This window comes from Athene noctua, chromosome Z, assembly GCF_965140245.1.
Source record: "Athene noctua chromosome Z, bAthNoc1.hap1.1, whole genome shotgun sequence".
Lineage (NCBI taxonomy): Eukaryota > Metazoa > Chordata > Aves > Strigiformes > Strigidae > Athene > Athene noctua.
Window position 1 is genome coordinate 83,586,928 of NC_134077.1, and position 27,602 is coordinate 83,614,529.

The 27,602-nt window shown below is 37.0% G+C and overlaps 1 protein-coding gene across 4 annotated transcripts in view; it reads left to right on the top strand.

The window, feature by feature from the left end:
* RASGRF2 (Ras protein specific guanine nucleotide releasing factor 2) overlaps positions 1 to 27,602 on the top strand; it is a 131,189-nt gene that overhangs the window by 40,347 nt on the left and 63,240 nt on the right. For all 4 annotated transcript variants that reach the window (XM_074931232.1, XM_074931230.1, XM_074931233.1 and 1 more), the window contains exons 2-12: positions 436 to 542; positions 9,041 to 9,188; positions 9,807 to 9,896; positions 11,644 to 11,897; positions 13,012 to 13,091; positions 13,529 to 13,722; positions 15,254 to 15,363; positions 17,224 to 17,342; positions 21,773 to 21,933; positions 22,926 to 22,992; positions 23,853 to 23,989. In XM_074931232.1, the coding sequence (XP_074787333.1) occupies positions 436 to 542; positions 9,041 to 9,188; positions 9,807 to 9,896; positions 11,644 to 11,897; positions 13,012 to 13,091; positions 13,529 to 13,722; positions 15,254 to 15,363; positions 17,224 to 17,342; positions 21,773 to 21,933; positions 22,926 to 22,992; positions 23,853 to 23,989 (1,467 nt within the window). The remainder of the gene's footprint in view (positions 1 to 435; positions 543 to 9,040; positions 9,189 to 9,806; positions 9,897 to 11,643; positions 11,898 to 13,011; positions 13,092 to 13,528; positions 13,723 to 15,253; positions 15,364 to 17,223; positions 17,343 to 21,772; positions 21,934 to 22,925; positions 22,993 to 23,852; positions 23,990 to 27,602) is intronic.

Sequence of the window (27,602 nt, forward strand, 5' to 3'; positions counted from 1 at the left end):
TGCAATCTGCGTGGTTGTGAGTCTGTGGTGGCAGTTCCAGATTTGGTATGCTGTACTGGCATTTAAGAAATGTTTTAGGTGAAAAAGTGCAAGGGAAAAAGATCTACAGACACCCCACTGCAGTCACACTAGTGTATTTGACTGTAGAAGCTACTTAGGGAATTATATTGTGTTATCTTGTATGTGGGAGCTTAAGAACAATAACCTGTGATAAGTATCATGAAAGCTATTACCTTGATACGCAGGAGAATCTGTTAAGGATACAGTTTCAACAGGAATCCATGTTTCATGACTAACAGCATGAAACACATCTTCCTAGGCTGGCAATGCTATGGGCTGTGTTTAAAAAGTCAGATTCTTTTCTTCAAAATTTTATATATCTGTTTTATTTCAAGGAGTTTATGGACATTTCTTTTTTCTTGTTCTTATTTGCAGCATTACTTTACTGTTCTTTTTGGACATGAGGGGCAGAAGCCACTGGAGCTCCGTTGTGAGGATGAAGCTGATGGAGATGAATGGGTAGAAGCTATTCATCAAGCTAGGTATGAAATGAATTTTAATCCTCAGATCCATTTTATTGTAAATAAACTGATGATCATTTGAAAATCTAAATTTACTTTCTAAACAGAAATGAATGTTACAGTGCATTAGATGTATATTGCTCACAATTCATGGCTATGTTATAAGGAAAAATGCCTTTATCATTCATGCTTATATCACTGTATTTTATCATTCATGAGTAATTGTGTTCCAGTTGAGATTAGTTCAAGAAGAATACTTTTATTGGAAACAATCCCTAGGATTAGTCCTTGTTAGAGGCAAAGTGAAAAAGGGATGAATGAAGAAATAAGTGATATGCCAAATTAATCAATGAGTTTTTCTTAAAAAACTTATATAGGAATAAATCTAAGAAATATGAGGTCAAACCATTGTGATGATAAAGTACAACAAATAAAATTTGGACTTAAACACTGAAGTCCTGAACAATGATCAGTCTTGTGAAAAGGGACATGGTAGGACTTCCAGCTGTGCAACTGCATCTTACCCTGAGAAAAGGTATGCATGGTGAATCAGCAAGGTTTACAGCATAATCTAAATGAAAATCATCTAACTAAAGGTTTGTGAAATGGTTTGCAGAGGCAAATGTCTTTGCTGAAATGCACTTTCTTCAGCCTCCTCTCATAGACACTCACCTCAGCTACTCTGCAGTGCCATGGTAACGCACAAGAAACGAGGCAGTTTCTGAGTTGCTTAGGACATGAGCCCTGTAAACAGAAGTGATTTTGCTTTCTAACTAAAAATTAACACCACCAGCTAGTAGTTTTTAATTTAGAACTTGTGAAATGAAGCCCTGAAGCTGCAGGTCTTGTGTCGCCTGGGCATCTAGTCTTTGGATTTCAATCCTCTCCTTAGCATTGGTACCTAGCTGAACAGGGTCTCATTCTTTCTTCGAGAGCACCTGCTGGGTTGTGGTATTATGTGAACCACATTTTGCACAGTAGCCCTCTGGGTGAACACATTAGTTCAGGTCTTGAGAAGCTATGAGCCTTTGAACTCTCAGCCCATCCCAGGAGAGCATATCCACCAGTGGCCAGTCCCATATTGCTAAGGGAGGAGAAGAAGAGGGACATCTTCACCTTGTGTCTGGATCTTAATCAATTTCTTAATCAATTTTTGTGGAGTATGACTGAAAGCAAGAGAAGGAACATGACTTTTGCCTTGTGGTAAGGGCATTCAGGGGAAGTAGGAACCTACAGTTCTCTGTTCTCAGGATAATTTTTTTCTTGTCCAGTGCCAGGTATAAAAGACATGTAAGCAAGAAGAGCTTCATAACAGTGAGTTAAAATTTTTCGCTGGGTAGTTCAGTCTGTAAATGTATCCACATGAATTTTCAAGGCAGAACCTAACAGAAAATTAAACCAATGTTAAACAACACACAGTTGAAAATACTGAGAACTTAAACTTACTAAGTTAGTCATGAGGTTCAAGGTCAGAGTGGTTGACTTTTGACTCCACCAGAAAGTTATCAGTGCAGCCTTCAGAATACAGCTGGGTCTCTGTTGTAAGCAAGATCAGTCTTTATCTCTGTCCCTTTCCTGTTCGACTTTTCCCCCTTTATTTGTGCCTATCTAAAATGACAGTCTTAATAATATCATCGAACTGTGGACACCACTGTGAGTGATTTTCTCATGGCCCTAAGTCATCTGAAGGATCTTCTTAAATCCTTCCAAATCCAGAAATTACTTTTTTTCACAAGTGTATAAATTTCTTGGGGAAATTTTCTGGGGACTTGGACATGGGTTTTCTTCTTCTAGTATTCTTTTCTTGAACAAAATATCAACAAGTGACATAAAATTTCTGAAATGTAGTTGCTAAACATAGCATGTTTTATGCTACTGTGGTTACCTCATTGTTCTGATGATTTTCTGCTTCACTGGAAGTTGCTTTTATTTGCTTTACATTGTGTCTAGCAAAACAACTTGGAGTTGCATAGTTAGTTACTTAACTACTGGGTCTTCTACCAAAGATACATAACAAAGAAGCAAAAATAATAGTTTTAGACTATTGCATAAGGCTTTTCTTGCCAACTCAATTAAACAAAATAGAACAGATTTGCTTCAGGGATTAAATTTTCCCTGCATCATGATTTAGACTTTTTTCCTTGTGTTCTTCTGTATTTTTGATAAATGGGACAAGCTTCGGCAGCTTCTTCAGTGTCACTGTTCATTTGAGGCTAGCCTAAGACATTTCTGACCCTCCTCTCAGGTTATTGTTTTGAATTGCTAAATGACATTTTGTGTAGCCCTTTGGAGATACTTTTTTGTAGTATCTCAGGTGTCATAAGCAGAAATTCTAGGAGGTATTGAGAACATTCCCCTACCCTTAAATTGAAAACAGGCCTGGGATTATCCTGTTCTGATTGAGTATATTTGCATTTGTGAAATGAAAATATTTAATTGCTTTCTGGAGGGGTCTCATCCTCATGAGTAGCTATGGTAATCCATGTTTTAGCTGAGACAAAGTAGTTGAGGCTTTTTTCTTTTTTCCTTTTTCTTTTTGCTTTTCTTAGATTGATGTATACAAAATCTAATTTTGGATTGCTTTTCATGACTTTTTGCCAAATAGATGTTTGCAGCCATCAAAATCTCTTCCATGTTTTATTTATTTTGCAAGTTATAAACAGACTGTTGAAAAAATAACACGATCTCACTGCACCCCACGTCCCACTCTGGATAAATAGCTTTTTTATTTGGATACAGGTTTGTAATTAAAGAATTTTTTGCTGTGGCATTGTCCATTGTTTTATGGAAGATTTCACTTTGGGTGGGATGCTTATCATTTGGGGGATACTGTGCACACTTTTTGAGAGCTGGCAGGCTCTTGCGTGCTGCAGCTAGATGCTGCATTGTTTATGTTCCTGTCCATAGTCCCCTCTCCTCATTTGAGAGAGATTGTTTGGCTTGTGAGCTTGCAATGGGAGGTGCACTTCAGTATATTTTAATGAGAATCCATTATGAGCTCCATATTCATACCTACTTTTAATCTCTTTCCATTTTATTTGAAGTCTCAGTGTTTTGAGTTCTCAGTAATATCCAAAGTGGCAGAGTTAGGTCTGCTTCTTCTGAGTTACATTTCTGGGCTGGAGGATGTATTCCTGGCAAATCCTAATTCCTCCATCAGTGACTACATGTGGAAGTCCTGTTTTGGGATTTGTTCCAGAACTTGGTCTCCTATGAAAAAATCTGTTTCACTCTCAATAACTGAGGTGGGCTTTTCACTCTCTCTCACAAATTCCTTGATTGTTTTAATTGTTTTTTGCATTTCACTCAAAAACTTCTATGCTTTTTTTAAATAGGGATGCAATACTCATCAAATTTCTTGGCCTTTTTCTACTTTAGCTTGTTGAAATGTTTTAAATTAAGTGCTTCAGTCCGTAGTTTCATGTATGCTTTAGTCCTGCACAAGCCCACATTGCTGTGAAGAAAACAGCTGTCATTCTCATAAGTCACCCATTCATTCCCGCACCTTTACCAACCCTTCTCTCATGCAGGCACAAGTGTGAACTTAATTAGGAAACTGATTTGCGCTAAAAATAATTATATTTTGTTTACTTTTTGCCAGCTTAGTTTGAATCCGTCTCATTCCTCCAGGTCTGCTCACTACACATCCACACGACACACCAACAAGGGAGAGGGGAGTGCATGGGTGGGATGTGGGAGAGCACGAGTGCTGTGCAGGGGGGGAAGTGGGAGTGCTTCTTTCAGCGAGGTCTCTGATTAAAGCACATGAGGAGCTACTGCCCTTCAACCGTCAGTTTAAAAAAAAAAAAAAAAAAATGCTTGCTCTCAGATTTGTTGGCTCACTTTGCTTGCTAATGCAGTTGTATTTTGCAGGCAGTTGTAAGCTTAGTGTGTAGCTCAGAGCTGCTTGGAAACTCAGTGCAAATGCCTTGCTGCCGATACCTTGCTGTTGGAGAAACTGTATTAGCTGCGTCTTGGTGCTATAATAACTACAATTTTGTAGTTTCCAATTGGCTGAGAGTTTCAGTAATGCTCAAAACATGGGCAAAGCAACCTCATCTGACTTCCAAATAATGTTTAGCTAGATCGACAGAATAAAGTAGTAGGGGTTGCCAGCAGCTGGTAGCTTGATAGAGGGGAGGCTGCTGCTGCTTCCTATACTCAGGTTGAACCAGCAGTGAGCCTGGGCATGTAATTCCAGTGCAAATGAATGTGCAGACGTAGGCACAAACACAGCTGCCCACACGGATGGGCACGGACAGAAACATTCAGTGCCCACGTGGGCACAGACAACACCAGCAGCTTGATCCTGTTCTCCTCTCTGACTGGTCAGAATGAAGGTACGTTAGTGGAAAATACGTACAATACATATATACAGTACAGTACAGTTCCCTCCAATAAATGTGCAGTCTGTCCAGGAGCAGGTTCTGGATCCTGCAACTGCCCAGTGGCTGGCACCTGGAAGTACAAGCCCACAAGTGCCCGCAGAGCCTCTCCAGTTGCTGCTACTCAGTCCCCCTCACTCACAGACAGACACGCCCCCTTTCCAGCACACTGTGGATCCCCTAGTAACTGGTCTTAGACACTTAGTCTAACTGGCTCTGGACCCCATGTGCTTCAAGCTACCTCACACACCCACAGCCCCCCCCCCATGCACTGGTGCACTGTGAACCCCCCGTTACTTGGCGCGCGCACACACACACACACACACGCAAATGAGTTGCTCAGTCAACCAACCCTCCAATCCTTGTTGCTGTAGTTGTTCACTGGTCCAAGTGCCCTTTCCCACCTTTTTGACTGGAAATCAGCAGACACTCCTTTGACAGCCTTTCTAAACAGTTGTCCGTGCATGTCTGAAAGCCCATCTTAATTCTGTATCTTCTGTAACCCTCGCAGACATAGGTGTTCTTCGATATCCCATATCATACTGGAGTTCATTAAAGGTTAATGATACCTGTGTACTCATGGTCTCCCAAGTCACCTTGTTTATAGTCATAGGGATGGATTACATAAGTCCTGTTTCAAATTTTGCTGTTTCCATCCCTAATGTGGCTGTTCATGTGCCATTAGACTTTAAAACTGGTCTGGAGGCTCTTCCTTCTCTGTTGAAGAGTCCTGTAGCTGCTTGAAGGTGGTTAGTATGGGCAGATGTAGGCAATTTATTTTGTGTTCCAGACCCCCAGAGCCATATTACCTAGTTTTCATAAAGAGCTGATTTAGCTGTGTATTTTGCATTTCATAAGCATGAGTTAATATGACCATAAATAGTCCTGGCCAGGTCCAATGCCTGGTTCTTTCAGCTGCCTGAGCAGCTTTAGAAGAATTAGCACAGAATGATCCAATGAACTGTAAATCTGGTCTTAATTCAGTATCAAAATCAATTATATTTGCTGTTAGCACTACTGGAGCCTTTATTTTGGTTTGCTACCAGAACAAGGAGACCCTAATAATGAGGCACTGGTTAAACTTTCTCCAGTTTTCCTGCCATTCTCTGAGCATGTCAGCTCTCACAGGGCCTAAATGATAGATAATTTTTCTCAGGACTTTCATCATTTCTTTCTGTCTCTATATGGTAGGTAGTGGTCAGTCAGAGTTTAAGGTTCATGAAATATCTGTTTTGAGTCCTGTCTCTACAGATGATAGTAGAAAACAGCTATAGACTCAGCTTTTAAGATGCTCTGTCTTTGAGTCTTACTACATATTATTATAAATTTACAGAATTTCTTCTCACAATAAAATGTTAATACCAATTCATAGAAAGTTGTGGTTCACAGCAGTTGCTTCTTTCTATTAAATTATATTCAAGCCAGAGAACTAGATCTAGGCTGTCTGATTGCAAGTTGTTTTATGCATTTTTCATTTTCTTTTGACATTTGAACACTTTGGTACAATTTTCTTTAGCAAAGAATTTTGTATACATGCATAATCAAGTCACTGTTGAAACCCTGCCCTCTTCGAAGGCTCCTGGCATTATACAGGATACACAGGGTAGCACTTTAGGCATGATGATCTTTAACTCATACATACAGAGAGATGGATGAAAAGGGCTGTTGGAAGTACGTGAAGTGTATTCCAAAATCCTATCATTTTCCTTTCTCTGAACAAGTAGCAGTTTTCAGAAGAAAACGGGTAGCCTATTCTAAGTTAGTGTAGGTGTACATTGACTTTTCTAATTAACTCCTCTTCATACTGCTAATTATGGGAGTGAAGGAAATGTTGTTTGGTTTCCAGGCTGAGACTGACATTTTAGACAGCCAAAGCCACTAACTAGGCAAAATACTCTTAAGTAAATCTTAAAAGAGCAAAAACTTTTCAATCTTCCCTTTCTACAAAGTTTTTGTTCCCTAGTAAAGCAAGACTGTGGAAGTCTGGCTTAATGCATTTAAAGAAGCTGAAAAGTCTGCATGAAGTTTCTTCCCCTAAAGGAGAAAAATAAAAATAAAGTGGAAGAAAAATGTATATAATAGTAGCTTGAGTCTTACGTCAGCTCTGACTGCAGCTGCTGTTTAGCTTTTGTGATTCCGTGTCCTACCATTTCCCTCAGTCTTGAACAAAAGCACAGCCAAATCTGTCAAATTCTGTATTGGAAACATTTGACAGTGAAAGTTTAAGAATTTTAAGAAGGATGAATAGAAGAAAAGGTCCAGAGATTTTTCAGAGAATATCACCTCTCTGGATCTGGTTTTAGGTAGAAAAGACTACTCTTTGTATTAAATGTAAGTCGAGGCATGCTGCAGTTACTAAGAAATGCATTTCTTACATGTGTTACATATGTTTTTATCTTTGTAATGTCTCTCATCGTTGTAAAACAACTAGTGCTAACTGTGTTTCTAACTCGGATACTTTTTATCACATGCAAATGCTTTTTAGAGTGCAAAGAGATTAAGTGCTATGGTTTCTGAAAAAACAGGATTCTTACAAAGCAAAAAAGATTATTATTGAGTGATTTTAAAGAACCAAACCTCATATGTTATTACTATTTATGCACAGTTAAGATATATAGATTGCTCTGTGGCAGTTTTTTTAAGGTATGTTGTTTTACTTGCTGGCGAAGGTGCCCTGACCTTCCCCCCCCCCCCCCCATTTATTGTTTACTATTGCAGTAGTTAAAATATAAGAATAAATGAAATAGAATTAAATTCATTTATTTATTTTTAATAATCTATTAAAAAAGAAAAAAACCTTTTGCTTTATGATAGCTGTGGGAACTCATTCTAATTATTTTAAATCTAGGTTAGGTGTTGAATTTAGTATCTGTACTCAATATTGGCCCCCTCCAGCATATAACTGCACTAGTACTGATTGAAATGGCAGCAAATATGTATACATAAAAAGATTAACTGGAGAGGATGCACATTATTACATTTTTTAAAGCCTCCCGGTATTTAATAACAAATGTTCATTTTTATGAGTGCTGTAATAAGTAGAAAGAAATTTAAAAGGAAAAGGTTTGCAATCCAAAAATTCTTTCTGCCAAGTCCTGTGCTAATCTGACAGTGGGAGAAGGTATGATAGCCAGCATTTTCAATGATAGATCATAAAATAGTAAGAGATCTCTTGTCAAAGATTTAGGGCTTTGTTCTGCTGTCCTTTATGCAGTTTTGTCTTTATCTTGTGTAATTGTTTAACTCTCAGAGGAACAAACTTCCTGAAACCTAGGTAGACAATCAGTGTGTGTCTGTAGATTTTGCTGAATCAAGGCCAGCAAACAAGCATGTCATAGGACTGTGCATTTTCTGCACTTTTAAATTATCTATGTAAGAGAGACTGAATCACGTGAAAGAACAGTCTAATGAAGGTGTTGCATAGGAAAAAAAAAAAAGATTTCTCCTTTACCTGAAGTTTAGAACAGTACTTCTAGTGTGATGCTTGTCATGATGCTTGTAACTGCTCTGTGACATCTAATTGCACTACAGATACTGTCCCTTTTCAGGAAAATACAAATCAACAGCAGTTTGCCACCCAAGAGCTAAAAGAAAGACTGATATCATAGTTCCTGTTACTAATTTGAATAAATGCATTTATTTAAGTAATCTCAAACTGGCCTAAAAAATAAAATAGGTGTTAGCAAACTAAAATAACAGTTATGATGGGAATTCTTCTGTAAAGAGATCTGATAGGTGGAGAGAATTAGAAATAGTTCTGATGAAGTGCCAGATTCTCCTCCCAAGTCCTCCCAAAGGATGAAAAACAAGCAGCCCTTTAAATAAAATTAATAGAATTCTTAAGCTTAGCATGAGAATTAGAAGCTCATAAGAAGATCAGTGCAGTTATCTTGCTCTTGGTAACTGGATGCTGGGAAACTGGGTACTGTTAGAGCCTGTGTCTAAAAAGGGTATTGAACACTGTTTAAGTTTGGATCGTTAATAATCAAGCTATTAATTATATATGAAGCCAAACAAACATGGTTTTGCAGGTTTCTTGTCATTGGTACAATGTATATTCTGTCAGTTTCTCATAAGGGGGTATGGAAGACAATATTTGGCTATTTTTACTAACATAAATGGTTTCCCTTTTAGTTATTCAGATATTCTGATTGAAAGGGAGGTGTTAATGCAGAAGTACATTCATCTTGTCCAGATTGTAGAGACTGAGAAGATTGCGGCCAATCAGCTTCGACATCAGCTTGAAGATCAAGACACAGAAATTGAAAGGCTTAAATCTGAGGTATGGGGCAGATCCATCAAGCTAATAATTGGATTATAACATTTTGCTGTGTGCATTGCAATAATATTCAATATTTCTGTAATATTTGTTAAAATAATGGAACCCAGTAAGGTTAATATGTAATAGTCCCCCTATGAACCCATGGCTAAATGTTTTTTTTTTGAAATCTTAGGGACTGTTAAACTGGTTGGATTACTTCTTTATCAGGGACTTTAAATTGACACATTGCTTTGCAGTGTGAGTGCCATTGATTGCATTATTTCCTACCTGTCTTCACACAAGGAGTTTGATCCTCAACATGTTGTGTTTGGTTGAGAACTATTCCAGAGTGCTCTGAATGTTAAAAAAAATTTTGTTGCAGTCCTGAGCTGGTAAATTCTAAAAGGCACACTTGATTTTGAGAGGACAACCAGCTCTCTTCTGGTTCTTCCTCCATCTGGATTAACAGCCTTGCTGGTTTTCAGAGAACAGTGTTCATGTCCCTGTGACCAAATACGTACTCGTCATTCTGTGCAGCTTTAACAGGCTTGAAGAAGGGGAAAATATTTTTCTGTTACTTCTGTAACTGAAAATTTCATTAACTTGTGAAAGCATTTAATGAATGATTGCTTTTGTCAGATTATAGCTCTCAATAAAACTAAAGAAAGAATGCGACCTTATCAAGGCAACCAGGAAGACGAAGATCCAGATATCAAAAAAATTAAAAAGGTAAACATGCAGTCTTTGTGCTTAAGAGGAGAAAGGTGGAATGGGGGGGTGTAATTCTGTATTTTAATCTGTCTAGTTTTGTCTTTATTAGTTATCATTAAGTACAGTCAAATAGGAAGATTCCTTTTGCCCTGCCACTGCTTAAACCTCAGCTGCCAATGTTTCAGTGCTGCATTTATTCCATGGTGTATTTGATACTTAAGTATTCATTTTTACTTGCAAGGTATCTGTTCAGTTTCTTAAAGAAGCTTGCACATTGCATTCAACTGCTTGTAAAGACTGAAATTAAGTCATGGACTATGTCCTATGGGAATCAAATGTATAGCGACTTTAAACTACATACTTATAAAGTTATACTCCACACCTACAAAGTTATAAGAGAATGACTTATATTCTGTCACTGCAGCTGGAATACAAATACTGAAAATATAGAGAGCAGTCTTGGTCTAGGTTGTCAGCCAGTCTGTTTGATGGTGATTTTTCCATGATACAATTGCCGGTGTTTTTAATACCAGGGACAGAATTCTCTCAATCCATATGGCATTTACATGTGCAGTTTTTTGGTAATATTGCTTAAAGCTGGATATAACCAGCCTCCAGAACTGTGCCCGTCACTGACTCCCACAAATCCTCATACATGAGCATGGATGGAATTCATGCTTGAAATTGTGGTCCCGTATGTGTCACCCTTATTCTCATAGTGTTCAGTGTCTTAAATTGCATAATATCCTTTATGGTATGTGGACTTAGTTTCTGATTTTTTCTGGATCACACAGTCTGAGTCAGCACTGAGTTGGTACCCTTGTGTGAATTTTCCTTTTCATGTTGATTATACATTGTAATAGAAACCGAAAGTGTTTCTTTTAGTACAAGGAGAGCTCTGATTCTGTATCTAATTCACTGCATTCTGTATCTTGAGTGTTTGACAACTGGGCCTTTTTTTAAAAAGTTGTTTATTCAGAGTATACTGCTACCAGTGAGATTTTGCATTTCTCTTTCAAGATGAATGATCCTCACATCAAGATCAGGGCAAAGACATACTGAAATTTTCTGTGACCAGATGCAGATCTTTTCTGTAATCTTTAATCTTTAATCCACTTGTAACTTCAATGGTTATTATGCCTAAGTATATTTTTCCATGACATAGAGATACTTTTTAAAAATCTGCCTTTTCTGCATACTACTATTGCTGGCCTAGCTGTCTGATACTGAGCAGTATATTGATGCTTAGCTTTAAATACACGTGCTAAGTGGTATCTATTCAAAACAGAAAGCAAACTGACTTAACAACTATTTTGGATTTATGTCACTAGTGATATCAAGTCTGTCTTGAAATGTCTTACCTGGAGGTATTGCACAATAATTTTGGGGGTGTAAGAGAAATGTATAAGGGGAAGTAGAAGCAGTTAATAAACCTGCACTGTGTGTAGCACAGCTGTGCTGATAAGAAGAGGTACAACATTTGAGCTTGCAGTAAAAGGTACTTTGATATGTATGTGGTATTTTTTCAGCCTGTTTTCTGGCAACAAATATGACCAAGTGATTGTGGAAATTTCATTAACAAACAGAAATCTAAAAGTAAATATAATACAGGAGCAATTATAAATTAATAAGGGCAACCAACTTTTTTTTTTTTTTTTTTTTTAAACAGGTATTTCATTTAAAGGTTTATTTCTACAATGAAAGGTTTATGATAAGTTGTGTAAGGTTTTTTCACATTCTTCCTTTCTACTTGGTCCATTTTTAGGTCCAGAGCTTTATGCGGGGCTGGTTATGTAGAAGAAAATGGAAGACTATTGTCCAAGATTATATTTGCTCTCCCCATGCAGAAAGTATGAGAAAAAGGAATCAGATAGTTTTTAACATGGTGGAGGCTGAATCTGAATATGTGCATCAACTTTATGTTCTTGTGAACTGTTTTCTGCGGCCTTTAAGGATGGCTGCAAGTTCAAAGAAGCCACCTATCAGTCACGACGATGTTAGTAGCATTTTCCTCAACAGGTATGGGGTTTTTTTGTTTGCTTTCTGGAAGTTTTGCTGACCGCTTCTTCCCATTCTGCTTTAGTTTACAGTAGTGAGGTCTGGCACCTTTTTTACTCTGATGTAAGTAATGTTGCTGGGGTAGACCATGTTTCCAGGAGTAAAGGGCAAGGTGCTGTTGGTGATGTTGTATGAAACCATCTAGACCTCTTTGCCTCCTTGCATTCTATTTCTTCCTCTGCTAGAGGAAGGAGAGGACAAATCATGCCTCCTGTGGCAGTTGTCATAATTTTCTGTCACTTTTCCTGTTTCCTTTTCTCTTAAGAGCAAAATTAGACATAGTGGCCTCATATGATACAGATAAGAGCCTGAGGATGAGTACGTCAAATCTTCTATTTTCTGTTGTTCTGCCTAAGGAGCCTCCTTCCCTTTCACTTGCCTTTTCATATCCTATGAAAAAGAATTGTTCTTTGCATTAAGCATCCAAGCACTATCATAATGAGTATGTACAAATAAGCCAGCAGGCATCTAAAATTTGATACAGGACGGGGGTTGCATCCAAGTCTGCTCCAAACTTCTGAGAAATTGAACATGTTCCTTTAGCTATGAGATGGGTTTCCCTTTGATAACTCATCATGATCTCTTTATCTTACAACTGGGATGATCCCTACCTCTGCTGACCTCATGAGCTAAAGTACATTATTAAGGTTCATGTTATAGAAAAGTTTTAAGTTTCAAATCTTAAGCAGCAGCAAGCAAAAATGTGGATGATTACCACGGGTTTGAAGTTTTCTGCATTTTACTGATCCTCTTAAACTAATCAATGCATTGTCAAACATATTCTTGGAAAACATTCATCAAATGGGAACATGTTATTTAATAGATGCTTTTGTTTAAAAGAATTAAATAGAATATGCTTTCTACACCAAATACTATATATTTACTGTATATTTTGTAGAGATACTACACTAAAAATTTTAAACAATGTGATAAAAGGAAGCATTTACTTCCATAATAATATCTTCTGTTTTTTCTAGCAAAGTGCAAAATACAGTAATAACAGGGAAAATGTTTCTCCGTGAATTCTCAATCAGAAAATAAAACCTGAATTGTCTTTTAAATTCTTGTTTTTCAGTGAAACAATCATGTTTCTTCATGAGATATTTCACCAAGGCTTAAAAGCAAGAATAGCTAATTGGCCTACCTTAATACTAGGTAAGCTAGTTTATTTTTCTCTAGGGGTAGAATTTTCATATTTATCTTTGAAATTGCAGTGAGGTCTTTTTTTTTTTTTTTAAGTCCTTTTTGAATGGAACACGTTTCCAGAACTAACGCCACGAGATCTGATGGAGTGGGAGTCCCATGTGGGCAGTAATGACTGTCTTGCAGTCTGTGTATGAGAATGCCTCTGCCCTAAGCAATGATTAGACACAGGCCCCTGAATTTTTGGTGGTATTGACTGATTATTAACTAATCAGAACAACCATGTTTTGGCAGGTGAAAAGAACTGAGTTTAATGTTTCTAAAATTTCAGTTTATTTGAAACAGAAATGATTATAGTAATTCCCTTCCATAGAACATAATAGTTTCTTTAAAAATATATTTTGAGAGATGGATAGCTGGAAAAAAAAGCATTTCTTGACTTTTTCTAGCTGACTTATTTGACATTCTGCTGCCAATGCTGAACATATATCAAGAATTTGTTCGGAATCATCAGTATAGTCTGCAAGTACTGGCAAACTGTAAGCAAAACAGAGATTTTGACAAACTCTTGAAGCAGTATGAAGCCAACCCAGCATGTGAGGGGCGAATGCTGGAAACTTTCCTTACTTACCCCATGTTTCAGGTAGTATCTATGTATTTTTTGTGACTTATTTGTTCTTAATGTTTGGTTGATTCATACTATGATACTGACATTATGACTAATTGAAGATTCTTCTTGCTTAACTAAAAATACTCCCGTGCAAATTAATTTAGTTTTTATTTTGTTATTATTTAGTTTTTATTTTGTTATTATACTGAAACTTTGTAGAGATCATTTCTCCAGCTATACTGTTCTATCTCTGTTTGGAATCTTATGTGTGCTGAAGGGGAATGTGGGATGAGGACTAGCACCAAAAGAAAAAAAAAAAAAAGCTGAGAAACAATTACACGACTTCTGCCTGCTCAGGATTATGAAGCAGTCCAGAGAAGGATAGGTGTAGGGAGTTAGAGCAGCCACAAGTATTTTACTAGGAATGCATTTTGAAACTTTTCTCCCGCTTTGTTCTCCAGTCACCTGGTCTTTAGGAAAGGAAAAATATATTGTAAAAGTTTTGAAAACTTTATTATCCTTGTGATATTTTGTCTTGATCTGCCTGGATTAATTATATACATCTATTTTAAAAGGTCTGTGAAACACTGTGACTTTTACATTTCACAACATTTTATTTATGAAGAGAATAGTGAACCCCCTCAGTTCATTCAGTTACTGGCAAAAAAAAAAAAAAGGGGAAAGGGGGGGGGATGTCAGTGACACTTGTATTAGTGCTAGTTATTCATATTAGCCCAATGGGCCATTAGCACCTGTAACAATATATTTTTTAGCTTTGGGCTTGTATGTAATAAAGTTTTTGGATTTTTTGGTTGAGCTGAAACAAGGTCATGGGGTCTTGGAAGGGAGAGAGAGGGTCCTATTCATATGTGATGGAGAATTGTCACTGCTGATTTTTCACTTTAGCGTAATAAGAAGTAATGTTTCCCCTTCCTAAATAACTTCTATTCTGTAAAGTTATAGTGCAGTAATACTTGCTTCCATGTAAAAGCCCTGAAACTGCTTTAAGTAATAATAAATGGGTCAGGGTCCTTGTGCTACCCTGTGGCCTGTAATAGTCAAATACTGCTTATTCTTCAGTGTTCATTAGTACAATGTGAATTTTATCTAAATGCAAACAGATCAGTTAGCATTTTCAAAGTTACAAGAAATTTAGATGCACAGAGCTGATTAAAGTTGAGGAAAGGTATCGATGGATCTCCCAGTGAGTTCTAAAAGTTTTCTCCATTGGTACTTTGGTTAGCAGCATGAAACAATGAATTTAATGTCATCTTTGTGGCTGCCTTTGATGTAATCTTTTCCTTAAAATGTAATAAATGGGTTCTGTGCTTCCTCAGTCTGAAAATATACATATGCATATGCAATCTCTATCACCCAAAAGTTCAGTATTTTTGGCAGTAGTTATATTGAGAATATATGTATAATCATTTAGCTGTGGATATTCATTTAAAAAAGACTGTTTGCAAAACTTTTCTGACCAAGGTAATGGCTAATATTTAACAAAAAGCTGTACTGGAATTATTCCTTAAAGGGTTTACTGATTTTATACCTATTTTGTTTTAAGATTCCTAGATATATTATAACACTTCATGAACTTTTGGCTCACACACCACATGAACATGTTGAGCGAAAAAGCCTTGAATTTGCTAAATCTAAACTAGAAGAACTTTCAAGGTAAGATTTTTCTACCGTATGTTTGATAATCTTGAATCAAAGACTTTGAAAATAAAAATCTATTTTCTTTATTTTGGTTTGCCTTTTTTTTTTTTTTAAAAAAAAATCTTTAAAATAAAGGATCAAAACCAAAACAAACAAACAAAAAAGATAATGGGAAAAAAAAAAAACCAAACAAACACAAAATACCCCAACTTAATATTTTGGCTCTTGGTGTTTTTTGGCTAACATAAATCTACAAGTATCTGCTTGTATTTTGGGTAGGGGAGAACAGGAGTTGCTATAGGAACCACCTATCCCTGGGTTATGAGCAAAGCACTTTTCTTTACATAGAGAAATATATAGGTTTATTCACAAATATACATTTTTGTCATGAAATAACTGATTTCCACATATGCTTCAAATAATGCGAGATAAACAGGAACCAGTGCTCCCTGTAGAAACCTGCAAAATGAGTCTGTTCCCTGAAGTCCCAGACCATTCTCAGCTGTTCCCCCCCGTCAGCCTTTGACTGCTATCTCTGGGAAACAGTTTTCTGCTGTGAACAAAGGAATGCTGCATGAACTGCAGGATATAAATCTTGAGTATCTGGAGTATTCACCAAAGATGTCCTTGGAGAATATTTAGTTGTAAAAGAGGGATTTCTTTATAGCTTTTGATAATTACATGCTCCTGAATGCTCAGTTTTCTTTTTCTGTTAAGACAAAGTTGCTACCTTGTGCAAACTACCCGTTAATTTGGATCTGATTCTTTTTTTCCTTTTTGTCCTGCTGTATCTTTAGCAGAGGCAGCTTTCTGCGTCAGGTCATGTTGTGCCACCTCTTCAGGCTCTAACTTCTTAAAGAGCTGGGCAGGCAGTGTCTTTTACAGAAATGACTGTTTGGCTCCTGCAGTGTTCAGCCAGTTCTGTCTTGTTCTGAGGCCATCTGAAGCAGAAAGAAGTAATGTCTCCTTTCCACTCAAGCAAAACAGATGATTCCCCTGGTCAGGGTTATGTGCACAAGCAGATCAATCAGCTTTGACTTGGCTTCATCTCATAAGTCAGAGTTCATTGCTGATCCAACTAATTCATCACTGAATGTTCAGAATTGGAGACTGGGACTGATTGATCCTTCTCTGCTCATAAGGCAGGCAGTATAGACCATAAATATAAAACTTTGTGACTCATTTCCATCCCTTTAATGTAGTTCTGAGGGAGAAGCTTTCAGATAGTGCAGTCTGGTCCCAGTTTAGGAAAATATTACAGATCACAACACCATATAAACTTCTGGCTTGCTTTCAGCCTTGGAAAAATATGTATTTCTCCATGCATATGAAAAAAATGTGAAAGAAAGTTAAGTGGTGAGCCATCAAGGTTGTGGTTGTTAGAAGGAAGCAAGGGAAGTGAATGGTACATTTAGATGTAAACTGAAGCAGAACAGCGTGGAACCAAAAGTCAAGGACAGGATCTCTACAGTGTAGATTAACCAATACTAAATGCTAGGAAACATTTCCAGGTTTGTGGCAGCCTAGTCTATTAAGGATCAAGAAGTACTGTTCTATCAGCGGAGAAGGGTTTTTAACTTGGTGGCGTTTATCAGATTTGTTTAGGAATAGTCTAAAACCAAGTCTGGCAAATCTGGTTCCACTGCTGAAAAAATTAAATGATTGCAAGAATGATTTGAAAGGGAAGGAAAAAAGGCAAAAATCTTTCTCTGGAGTGATCATGTACTCCCATGTGTACATCTGTTCTGTAGCGGGTGGCAAAGGACATCAGCTACCTTCTGTGTCCACACTGTGTAAGTGCAAGTGAAAATAGACTCAACAGGTGCATGATATATTTCAGGGAATTTGACGTGTGTTTTACATTGTGTCTAACAGGGTGATGCATGATGAAGTGAGTGACACAGAAAACATCCGGAAGAATCTAGCCATAGAAAGAACAATAGTAGAAGGCTGTGATATATTACTAGATACCAGCCAGACTTTCATACGCCAAGGTAAGACATTCTTCTCTAAAGCTGTCTGTACAATCATGAAAAAATTGCATGAAAACCGTCAGAGTTCATGCTGCTGTCACTGGGCACTGGGCATAGCTACTCATGATCTGTGGAGGATAAGTCACAAAATGCCCTGACAACAACTAATTTGGGGCTGTAGTTGAACCCTACTTCTGTGCTGTTTTCTTCAGGAACCATGAAAAACAGCAGCATAGGAATGATAAAGCACCCATGGGACAGTAATGTACATTCTGCCGGGACTGTGATCTTCAGCTCCACAGAGACCAGGGCTGCCTGGCCAGTTAACATGGCAGTCCCAGCCGATACCAACATTTGGGCAAAAGTGCAGGAGAGACTTGAAGCTTTGTCAGTGATAAAGTGATTGCTAGGAAAGAAAAGAGCTGTCAGTTGTTCCCATTTTTGACTGAGTAAACACTTCTTTGTGTCCAAAAAGCATTAAATACATCTAGGAAAGGTTAGAAATGTAATTTAGGTGCATCCCTTCATGAGATCTTTCCTAGATGGCCTCAACAGAACATTTGGTATTTAGTAGAGCCATATACACAGCTGACAATTAATAGGCTTTGTATACTTTTGAAATCCATTCTGTGGTGTTTCTGTAGTCATATGGCCGAACTATGAAACTATGTTGTTTGTACAAGAGTCGCTATTAAATTACTTGATTCTTCATTAAATACATGCATTCAATATAACTGAGGTGTTGGAAGAGTTACGAATATGGCTTGGGGAAAAATACAAAGCTGTTGTGTTGCATCCACAGCCAAAAACTTATAGGGCTGTGATTATCCTAGATTGACTTGTACCATGCAATTTAATTATATTTTAGAATTTTTTTTTCAAGATGATTACGATACTTGGTATTCATATATTTGTTGGATTTTTTTCCCCTTAAGACTGATTGGTATTATTTTGTCTGTGTAGCCAGTGTTTCATCAGTAAATAGTTCTTTTTTTTTTCTGTGGGAATCAGTCTGAAAAAGATTATGGTTGAAGTGTTAGACCCAGGTCAAACTCATAGTTAAAGTAAATGAAATTCAGATTTATTTCTGGGCATGCAAAAGATGGTGGACAAGACTGTATGTTACAGAAGGCTGTATCACAGTTTATTTTTTGGAACATTCACTTTATATGATTTTGTGTAAGTGCAGAAATCTGAATAGAGCTAATGAACTAATACAGAGCCCATTTTCCTTTCACATCTGATGGTGGGGTTACTTTGACAGTGATGTCCATCTCCTCTTAATTTCGATTAGTCTCCTATTCTTTGGGTTGATGAGTGTAGGTGGGTACAGGAAACCTCTTTTCAGCTTAAAAAAAAGAAGAGAGGTGCCTTTACCTTTGTTCAGGCTTTTTCTGTGAAGGTTAGTTACAACTTTGCTGTATGTTATGTACTTTACTTTTCTAAGAAGAGATTGATTCTGTTGAGCCATACAAGTTGAGTCCATAGGAACTATCTCTGACAGTGCTTTGCAATGTAGATTGTGGATTCCCCTTCAAATTTCTTGGGGTCTGCTTTTCTCTGTCTTTTGCTCAGATCAGGCACGCTATAAGTCATGGGAGAATTTAAGGAACATTTTCTTTAAGATTCTAAATGAAACATAGGGAGTCTTAATCTGCAATCCAGCACTGGCTGACACACAGACAACTGGACATCTTGAGGTCTTTTAGATGCCTCCAAACACTCTGATGTTCCTGCCATCAGCTGTCATGAATTTACGTCTAATGATAAATATATCACAATTGCAAAATCATGGAATAGTTGAAATTGGAAGGGACTCCTGGAAATTATCTAGTCAAATCTCACCTGCTCAAAGCAGCATCAACTGGAGCGGGTTGCTCTGTACATGTCCAGTCACATTTTAGTTGTTTCCAAGGGTGGAGACTCCACAGCCTCTCTGAATGAGCAACCTGTTCCAGTGTTTGACCTTTCTTACAGTAAAATTAAGATGTCCAGAATGGTCATAGCCAAACTGAATTTGTAAACCAGGCTGTCAATGTAGGCTAAAAAGTTATTATTAATTTTTAAAATACAATGTTTTCTATTTCTTGGATTGAACAAAAGCTAATAGAGTGACTATTCTGGCAGTGCTGGATTACTGGAAGTCTGTAGCTGGGTAAAAATTCCTGAGTTTACACTGATCATCCAAACTATACTATTAACAAATGTTCTAAAATTAGCCTCACTTGCTCATTGCAACTGTACATTGGCCAGTTGCGACCATTTTTTTCCTTAAGAGGAAATCTCTAGTAGAATGCAGTTTCATTAATCACAAAAGCTTGATGTGAATGCATGAGGCCCTTGCTTGATGTCAGCCATGCAGCACATACAGCAGATGTGTTTCTCTCTTTAAATATTATCAAAGAGAGAGAATGCATTTCTTTTTTCTGCATTGAAATAATCTAGTTTATTTTGATTTACCTTGTTAAATGATAACATTTCAGCTCCATACAAGAACACCATTTAACACTCAGCCCATTTTAGCAGTACAGTATATGGTATTCCTGAAAGCATTCTAATGAACATTAAAAAATTAAATAAAAGCTACCTGTAAAGCTGTATCTGCAAGTGTATCGTATTTATAGATGCTCTCATTCTCAGAATCAAAACAGAAATGAAATGTACAGGTTCGATATTGTTACCCTAAATGTGTAGAGGAAATTTCAGGAGAAAAATGACACTGAGGATTTTGTGATGGGAAGTTGCTTGGGAATTGTTTTGTACACACTCCTTGGCCTTGTGCTGGGACGTAGGAGGCAGCGGGTGTTACGTGGAAAAGTCACCATTTTGACATATGGGAATTATCTCCTTCCTGTCTTTCACAGTTGAAGGAGATAGGTTGTTTTGTCCAGGTCGGAATTTAAGTGAACCTAAAAAAATGTTCCAGACCTTTGCAGATTTCTAGAGTGTAACTTTACTCCACTGTTTTGTTGCAGTGTCACAAATTACGCTGTACACGTTTAGTTTAAACGTGAATTGGCTGTCAAAGAACACTGTTCTGTTGCAGATTTACTGGTGTATATTTTGCTATGCCAGACAGTGTATGTTTCAAATATATTAATAACTTCAGGGTAATTAAATATATAGTGAGAGCTAAGTGTAGAAGAATGTAGAGAAACAGTATCTTTCTCAGTTGCTTTAGTTTCTCTGTTAGTTTATGATAGTGTGCATGAACTTTGAACAACATAATTCTTTTGATCATGTAAAGTAAGAATTACTAATCTATTATTTCATGGATAATTTGTTCAGCCTTGCATTGTGTCAAGACACTGCTCTAGTTTGAACTTTGATAGAGCAATGCTAGTCCAATATCTTGTTGCCTTTGAAAGTGGCAGGCCAATATCCATCCCCTCATGCTTATTCTGCTGCTCTTACTTCCTTTGCATCGTCACTGGTGCTTTTTTGACCTTGCAGTGAAGCACATCAGGGAGCTAAGTCAGCTACTTCTTTGTAGCGTTAGTTTCCTGCTGGTTTAGCTCTATTAGCTAGCTAATGTCGAGTAAGATGAGAGCCAGTGTAAGGGTTATAGTAAGGATAGATGTGTGGGAATGTGATTAGGAGGTCTCTTGGCTGCCCTGTCTGGTAACAGCAAGTTGTATCATAAAATCTTTCACTTCGATATATAGAGGAATTGCACTTCACCACCAAATTTAACTGCAGATCCAAATTTGGAAGCGATACACATGGTGATATCAATCTGGAAAAGTTGGTCAGAGACTGGTTTTGAGATATGAAAAGGCAGAGAAGCAAAGCTGTCCCCAGTCTGGAGTTCTGCAGAGCATAAAATTCAGACTTATGTAACCAGGTTCAATTTAGTTCAGAAGTGTTTTACTGGTAACACATTTTAGATGAGCTGTGGGGCACTGAAAATTATGCAGTATAAGATAAGAAAAAATGTGCTTCATTTCCATCTCTCTTGCACACAGGCACACACACACACAGAGGCACGCACACACACACACACACACACACACTCTCTCTCTCTCTCTCTCTCTTCCTTCAAAACCTGTTCAATTCCTCCTCTGTCTCTCTGGCTTGTAAGTAATGTATCTTTTGCAAGTCTAGCAGCTGTCAAAGTGCAGTTTGCTGTTTAGCTTAATTTTCTGATCAGTGTACTGTTAGTGTGTTTAACTTGCTAAGAATTTTCCCAAGATCAAATCCTGCCATGTATGTAAGTATTAGTCTAGACTGCACTTGCTTGAGTCTATTTATTATAAAAAACAAAGTGAACTTTGTGCAAAAAAGTGCAAAAAAGATGATTGACTTCTGCTTAAAATAGCTGCTGATGAATATTGATATGCACTAGGATGAAAAGTTGCATTAATAATATCATAATATTTGATGCATTAACACGTTAAACACTGCCTACTAAAAATTACTTAGTACAGTAAATTTTGCCCTGTTATTATCAGGTTCCCTTATTCAAGTCCCTTCAGTCGAGAGGGGAAAACTTAGTAAAGTTCGTCTGGGATCATTATCTTTGAAGAAAGAAGGGGAAAGGCAGTGCTTCTTATTTACAAAACATTTTTTAATTTGTACAAGAAGTTCAGGAGGAAAACTGCATCTTCTCAAGGTATGGACTTTACATTATGACTCAATTTACAAAGTGAAAACACAGCTTCAGTGAAATTTTAATATTTTACTATTTTACAGCTTTAACATGAGATGTTCATGTGTTGTTCTAAACATGTGAGGTGATGCACAGTAGTTAACTGATTTGTCTTCTCATTGCAAATAACAGAATTCAGTCAGAGTTCTTCCTAACTACATTTTTTTTCTAGAACCATGTAATTCTAATAAGATGGGGGTTAGGAAGAAGACATTGGCATATCTGTTTGTATAGCTAGCACTGAATGTAAGCCAGTTTTCAGTGCATAGAACAGCCAGCATAACCCTGTAGAATTACTAAAGAATATTTTCCAGAGATTTAATAAAATTAATTTAATAACTCAGTTCTGTTTTCCTGAATAGCACATACTTTTAAACTGAAAGCTCTTCTAAGAACACTCTAGTTGTATTTGCTGAGAATCAGTCTTCCGTAGCATTCACTTCTGAATAAAGAGATGTTGGGAGTTTACAGAGCAGATTATGTTTAACCATTAATTCGATAAAAATATTTCTGAGAGGTTATTGTCTGTTTGTATGCTTTCTCACTTTGCATCCCTTAAGTATTTCAAGTATTTTGCAAAGTAAATAGAGTATAAACAAACCTTTAAAAAAAGTCTTACATGTATTTGATTTAAATTTAGAAGATGAATTTCTAGTTGTCTTTATTGAAACTTTGTGAACAAGTCTGTATGTGAGAGAAATTATAGCATGGTAAAAATTAAAGGAATTTTGTACATTTAACTATATTATTGGTTTGTTGAATTAGGAAAACATTACATATAATATGTCTGGGTTTAATTCTTGAGGAAAAATGTGCATCATGAAATTGATCTTTGCCCAAGAGCTCTTGAGTAAAGTAAAATCTTAAGAGTAAGGTATATCAAAGTTTAAAAATAACGATAATGACAAATGGGAACAAATTTCAAAATTTGTGGAAAATGTGCTTTGTTTTCACAGACAGGAGGTGTTCTCTCTTTAATAGAGTGCACACTGATCGAGGAGACAGAAACAAGTGATGAAGATTGTAAGTTAAATTCCGTTGTTTGTAGAAATTACAATGTCTAGTTTCTTAAAATTGGTATCCTTTGATTATTTTTCATAAGAGAAAACTGAATTGTTCTGCCCTGTCATGAAACTAGAGGAGTACAGCATTAAACTGATACCGTAGAATAGCTGGTTTTGTACTGGGCATGCTGGACTTAGATGAGGGTTTGTTCTGTTATGTTTGTTCTTGCTGCTGACATACCACATAGGATTTTCAGCCAGTAGACTTGCTGAAGGAATGTGACAAATTATTTGCTGACTTTTGTATACAACTTCACCCGGAGGATCCCAGAAAGAAATAAATATGCCTTAAAAGAAGCAGCAGATAATTGTGTTTCTTAAATACAGAGGGTTGAGTGAGTTGGCAGAATTAGTGGAAAGTTTTTGTCTTGGACTCCTTACAAATCTTGACTGCAGGCTTGTTCAAATGAAACAACAAAACACAGTCCCAAGCTGATATTATTGTTTCTCATATTGGTTTCTATCCTGCAGTTTTAGGCAGGTTTCGCACTTGAACTGTGAAAGTAGTTTCATTAATTTCAGGGAATCTTCTAGTATGCTGAGAGTATATCAGCATAGAAGTGTTAGAAGGACCTTAGCCTTGTTTGTGTCTTTAAAAGTAATGTGTAGCAGCTCCCACTATCGCATGTTTGCAACTTTTCTGTATGCGTGTATGTGAAAAACCAAATGGATCCAATTGGATTGCCAGTCGGATTTGCTCTTTGTAAGAGAGATGTTTTAAAGTAACTTACATTTTAAATGAAGCCATTATTTTCTTTGTTTTATGGTCAGAAGTTTCACATTTTTACTTCCTTTTTTTTCTCCCCTCTGGCTGTAAAGCAAAAGGTTCTGGACAAGTGTTTGGACACCTTGATTTCAAGCTTGTAGTTGAACCTACAGATGCTCCTCCTTTCACTGTTGTCCTTTTAGCCCCATCACGACAGGAGAAAGCTGCATGGACAAGTGATATAAGTCAGGTAGCTTAATGCATTCTTTATCTGGTTTGTATTGAGATCTCAATTTACTCTGTATTTCTGAAAACTAATGCAAGAGAGGAAGTTGATTTCTTGAGGGCTGATTCACTGTCATATAGATGAAAAACCATCAGTGTTACCTGGTTTCCTAAAACTTCTGTCTTTGCGTTTAAGTCATCAGTGAAATGTGTTTCTCAATGAGAGAGATGAGATATAAAATACAAAAATGTCAGTTCATGAGCATAATACTAATGGTAGTCATTTTTATGTCTAAGCAGAGTCCATCCAGATACGTATTTTGATTTAAGAAGGATGGTACTTGTTTGTTCATAAACTTAGTACAGATCAAAAGACACCTAAGTTCTGAGAGTGAAAATATTACCATATCACATCAATAATCATATTCCATGCAGTGAGAAAATGAAATAATCTCTGTTTTTCACCAAAAAGAATACTAAGAAACCATCACAAATAATTACTAAGCATTCCAGCAGCATGCAGGAACTGTCTTTATGGTGGATGAAGAAATATGGTTTTAAAATACTTGAATGTCATGGACAAAAATATTATTTTACTGCTTTTGGCTAAAAACACAGTAGACAAACTTTTGTCAGAATTTATTTTGGGAAAAAAGTTGAATGCACTATGAAAAATCCAAACTTTGAACTACCTGGATCTGAATTAAGACTATTGCTGTTTTGTTTATGCATGCAACCAACAATATATAGGTCTCCTATAGTTCTGAATTTGAAACCAGTGCTCTATTAACTTCAAGAGAAATAGTTAACTAGACAAATATCAGTGTGGAATTTGATGGATTTCTAAAGATGCTACCATTGCTGTCACCATCTCCAGATGAATTATCATCATAATGAATAGAAATTGCTTAAAAATAAGTATTCTGAGTTACTTTCTTCTGGACGAACTTCTTTAAACGAACGAAAATATGAAGATAAAATCTCAAAATATGGTATGACCTGCAGCTTGGTGCGTATGGATCTTACAGACAGATCTGGTTGCAGACTTTAGAAAATGGTTTTTCAGTGAATTATGTTGTTCCATTGACATGTAAAATATTGGAATTATTTGCTGGGGAGGAAAGACTGTTTAAGAACTGTCCTGAAACATGGGATGCTCAGGAATAAGTCCATTCTTAGCCTAAATAGTAATAAATTTAAATGAGAAAGTCATCTGCCGTCTGTGTAGACTAGAGATCAGAGTTTGGGTCTGCCTCCAAAGGTCAGATCTTCTCCTCCAAACCACCCCAGCACCAAACAACGCTACTGTGATGTCGGGAAGAGCCGAAAAGCTCCACAGCTGACTTGAGAGCTGATTGCCTCCAAAGCTTGGAAGACTCTTAGCAAAGCAGTGGTAAACACAGCTAGCTGCATATAGATGAGAGAGCAGAGGGTTGGCCAGGTTATCAGGAAAATGATTAGACGGGTTTCTCCCTTGATCCCTCTTTGAGGGAGGGGCGATCTCTCAGCTTTTCAAGACAGGGGTATTCTGAAGAGATATGGAGCGAACAATTAACAGAAGCTTATAAGTGAAATTCTGGGAAAACTGAGGTCTATTAACATTATGAGGCAGAAAAAGCTTCTCCAGCCTTACAAGGGAAGTGAAGCAAGAGGTGCTGAGGGGATAGTCAGCAACTTAAAGGAAAAAAAGAAGCAAGAAGGGGCACAAGATGCAGTGCAGACTGCACAGACATTTGGGGCATGAATTGGTACCATTGTTTACAAATAGCAATCAAGTTAGTTGACTTAGTAGTTATACTCCATCTGGAGAGCAAGAAAGAAGAAAATAACACAAGAAGCATGCCACCTGTCCTGTGCTGGAGAAAGGAAATTTGGGTGAAAATTTGGATAATGCATAAGAACTTCTAAACAATTAAGAACAGTGGTCTCTTGAAAACCAAATAGTGTTTCAGACTGAGCTCATTGCCAATGAAACATTGCCATAGAAAAATTAATTAATCACGTGCCCAGAAGCATTTTTTTCTTTTTAACCCTGGCTACAACCCTCAAGGAGAACATAGGAAAATACTAACAAAAAGGACATATAAAAAGTATTTTTTTAGTATGTGGTCTCCTATATTTGCACATAAAAAAAGTATACATGTAGTTGCTGTTCACTTGCAGCATTAGTCTTGGTGTCCAAAAGTCTCTATCTTATTATATATGCATAAGATGTATAAGTCATGTTTGTCTATATGTTCTTGGTGAGACTTCTTGAATTTATATTCATTTCATGCAAACCATAGACTTACAAAAATTGCATCGGTTGATGCAGAACCTCCCCTCTTCTGGTTTGAACTTGTCCTTTGGCCCTAGATCCCCATTACACTTATTCCTTAGCTGGAATTACAGTATTTGTCAGGAAATGGATAAATGTGAGGCCTGTGCAGACTTGGGGGTAACAGTGCTGAATTAGCTCAGGCAGATTTATAATTGGTGCTAAGGGCATCTTTGCAACATTTAAAATTCACATGGGGGGGAAACTATGTATTTTTATTAGATATGTTTTTTTCAGTGCTTTTAGGTAATGATGTGGTAAAATCATAATGTGAATTGTTACAACTGCACTTTTCAAATACTCTTACATACCTTAATTTAAAAATGCATATAGCTACATAGATATATTTTAAACCTGAAGAGGCCTCTGATTATCTTGTTTGATGAGTCTCACGTCAATCATTATTTTACTGTGAGATGTTCCAAAGCCAGCAGACTAGTTTTATTCCTGAAATCAAGCTAAATGTATATGACAATTTTGGAAACTCCTATTTATTGATGTAAAGAAATAGTGGGTTTATATGTGCATATGTATGATACTTGATGAATAAAATTAGAAAGTATTATAAAGACAAGAGTCCTCTAGTGTTAGGTAGCAGGTACTTGTTGCAGACCATGTAAGTCTGATCCACTGGCAGACTGCTGACTTCTGAGAGCAAGGCTTGGTTATTTTAAGGTTATCTTAAACATATAAAAGTACAAACAGGAAGATAATGTTGTACAAATGGCTTCGAGCTACCCCTATGTACTGCTAGCATTGAACTACTTTGAGGCTTGAAGGACAGCCTATGCACCCCTCGTTCGTAGACTTCTTCTGGCCACAGGAAAGCATGTAATTTCGAAAGCAGTATGTGGTGCAGCCGCGCCCCAGAAGTGTCTTTCCAGCTTCTAATAGCTGACCCAAAACATTTATACAGGAGTTTGCAAGGAACTCCTTGGACAGCATCTTCACAGCTGTGTTTCACTATAACACCACCACTTGAATTTGTTTTTTCAAGTGTGTTTCTAGAAACTGTTTGTATTTCTCTTTGGTCATTTTGCACAGGGTAAAGGTTAGTTAAGGTATTAGTGTATCTGTTTCTGTACAAAGTATTCTAATTTTCTTGCTGTATTGATTTTTCAGGCTTAACACTCATTCAGGAAATGCTAGAGATACTTAATTTTGTTCAGTTTCAAAGAAACTTCAAAGGAAATTTAACTTCCTACTCAAAATACTTAATCGTGTGGAAAAAAGGATGCTGAGCTGAATGCTTTGAGTGTTCTGGTAAAGATGCATGGACTTGCAGATGTGCAAATCAAAGGCAGAAGACTAGAGAAGCATG